Raw genomic sequence first — 2,018 nt, 5'->3', positions numbered from 1 at the left:
GATGTGGCAAATTTCTTCAGCAAGACAATGACGTGGATAATTAGAAGGGATCCGTGTGCATCCAGCGAACAACAAGTCTCTCTCTGAAATCCTACAAGAACCTTCCTGAGCATTCAAGCACCAAAGACTGGGGAATGTCAAATTCAGTGCATTGTATAAGAATTGCCTGCAACCAGATAACTCGGAGGAGTGGAGTAGCGACAGTTGTCTGTGAATTAAAGAACTTTTCTAAACTTACACCCACATTACATACACGTGCGCTTAGGATTAGAATGGGGTTAAGTTAGTGTGATAAGTTAAAGTTTGATTCTATTTTCATGTTTAAAGATAATTAAAGGCAACTTTTGTTTCAATAACAATTTGTCTTGGTGAATATCTATTGCTGCTGGGCTTTGGGGTCCTCTGAGCTCGAAGCACATAGCTGTCTTGAATCACATTCGTTTAAAGTATCCAGTTGGAGGCCATGCTACTTGGTTTGGGAAATGTCCACTCAAGACCAAAGAAAAATGCAGAAGTTCGTGAAATGAAGTGACAAGATCGCACAGCTTCCTTTCCATCAATTCCACCCGCAATTACTGCTCCCTCGGAGAAACACACAACATATTAAAAGGCTCGTCCAACGCTGTTGACACTTCGATCACCCTGCATCCGTGCAGAACTTAAACCACACGGTTGCGAGATCACCACCTGATTAAATAACTAATTATTTTCCACCGTTGTAAGAATGTTCAAGGAATCAGAATCTGAAATAATTAATTTGACTTTGATCTGCTCCAACTGAAATTTACCGGCAAACACAAACTGCGCTGCGGTTTTTTTCTTCCAACTTTCCATTGGAAAACAGGTTGGCGTGTTCCTGATTCAGGGAGAAGCAGAAATTAAACTTTCTGGTTTTAATTGCTGGTGGAATCTGATATCCGGATCGCCGACTTTATTTTCCTCCATTATCACATTTCAATAGGACTTTAACTGGATATTTCATCATGTTGATCAGCTCCTTCCTGAATTTAGACTGAGTCACTGCATAAATGCAAGTGTTTGTGACGCAACTCAGAATCAAGAGCATGTAACTGCTTTGGTCCGCGATAAACATCGGGCCCTTCAGACTTCTAATGACAAACCGCTGTGAAATTTGCATCCACAGGAAAAATATTAAATAGGTCATCCAAAGCAATATGAAGTTTCCTGATACTGCGAAGAGTAACACAATGGACTTCCTTCGGCTCTTCACCTCGGAATCATCCTGATCCGCAAAATTCTTGCTGCCTCTCAGAACCTTGCGGGCTCTCGTGGCTGCAACAATATGCGCGACCGTCAGAGCATTAAGCAGTGATATCAGGAACATTGGGAGTAGAGGAGTGAACACTCGATGAATCCACGTGAATGATATCCATCCAGGATGGGTCCAAGGCTGACTTCCGAATACACAGAACCAATCTGTGTTACCCACTGTATGTGCGGGTTCAAATAGAAAGAACCAAGGGATGTTTTTACAGAAGAACAGCGGGAACACTATTGCTATCACATTGCGGGCTGCTTTACAGGAGCAAAACCTCGTCCTCAGCTTATGGCAACAGATCATCACATATCGGTCACATGTAAATGCGAGAGTCAACCACACGGAAATATCGGTGGTGGCGTAAATAAGTGTAGCCTGGAAAGCGCACACCTGGGTTATGAAGAGGAACGTTGTAGGAAAATATAACTCGTTCATATGATACAGTATCACGTCAAAGACAACGACCAATAGATCCGCCATTGCCATGGCCACGAGGTAGCGAGAGACACCCCTGGACAGACCGCAATTCCCCCGCGAAAGGATCACAATGGACATCAGGTTCGCTGTGACATGAGAACAATGCATGGTTAATCGCATTTATTACACGTTTACCAGACATCTTACTGTGATGGGTTGAGCATCAGCGATGACGCCACTAAAGAAAGCATAACAGTGGTAAAATTAACAATTAACCCAACATTTTCCACAGCATTCATATCCGATCTCTAATATGGCAGAA

The 2,018-nt window shown here is 42.9% G+C and overlaps 1 protein-coding gene across 1 annotated transcript; it reads right to left on the bottom strand.

Annotated features, from left to right (window-relative positions):
- Positions 1–931: 931 nt before the first annotated feature.
- Positions 932–1,765, bottom strand: LOC138765473 (probable G-protein coupled receptor 139). The gene has a single exon (XM_069942511.1). The coding sequence runs from the start codon at positions 1,763–1,765 to the stop codon at positions 932–934; it is 834 nt and encodes a 277-aa protein (XP_069798612.1).
- Between the last annotated feature and the right edge of the window lie 253 nt (positions 1,766–2,018).

This window comes from Narcine bancroftii, chromosome 5 (assembly GCF_036971445.1).
Source record: "Narcine bancroftii isolate sNarBan1 chromosome 5, sNarBan1.hap1, whole genome shotgun sequence".
Classification (NCBI taxonomy): Eukaryota; Metazoa; Chordata; class Chondrichthyes; order Torpediniformes; family Narcinidae; genus Narcine; species Narcine bancroftii.
This window is presented reverse-complemented; position numbering and strand designations above follow the sequence as displayed.

Excerpts from the sequence above, each read along its gene's own strand:
- LOC138765473 (XM_069942511.1), bottom strand. The coding sequence starts at position 1,765 with ATGGCAATGGCGGATCTATTGGTCGTTGTCTTTGACGTGATACTGTAT.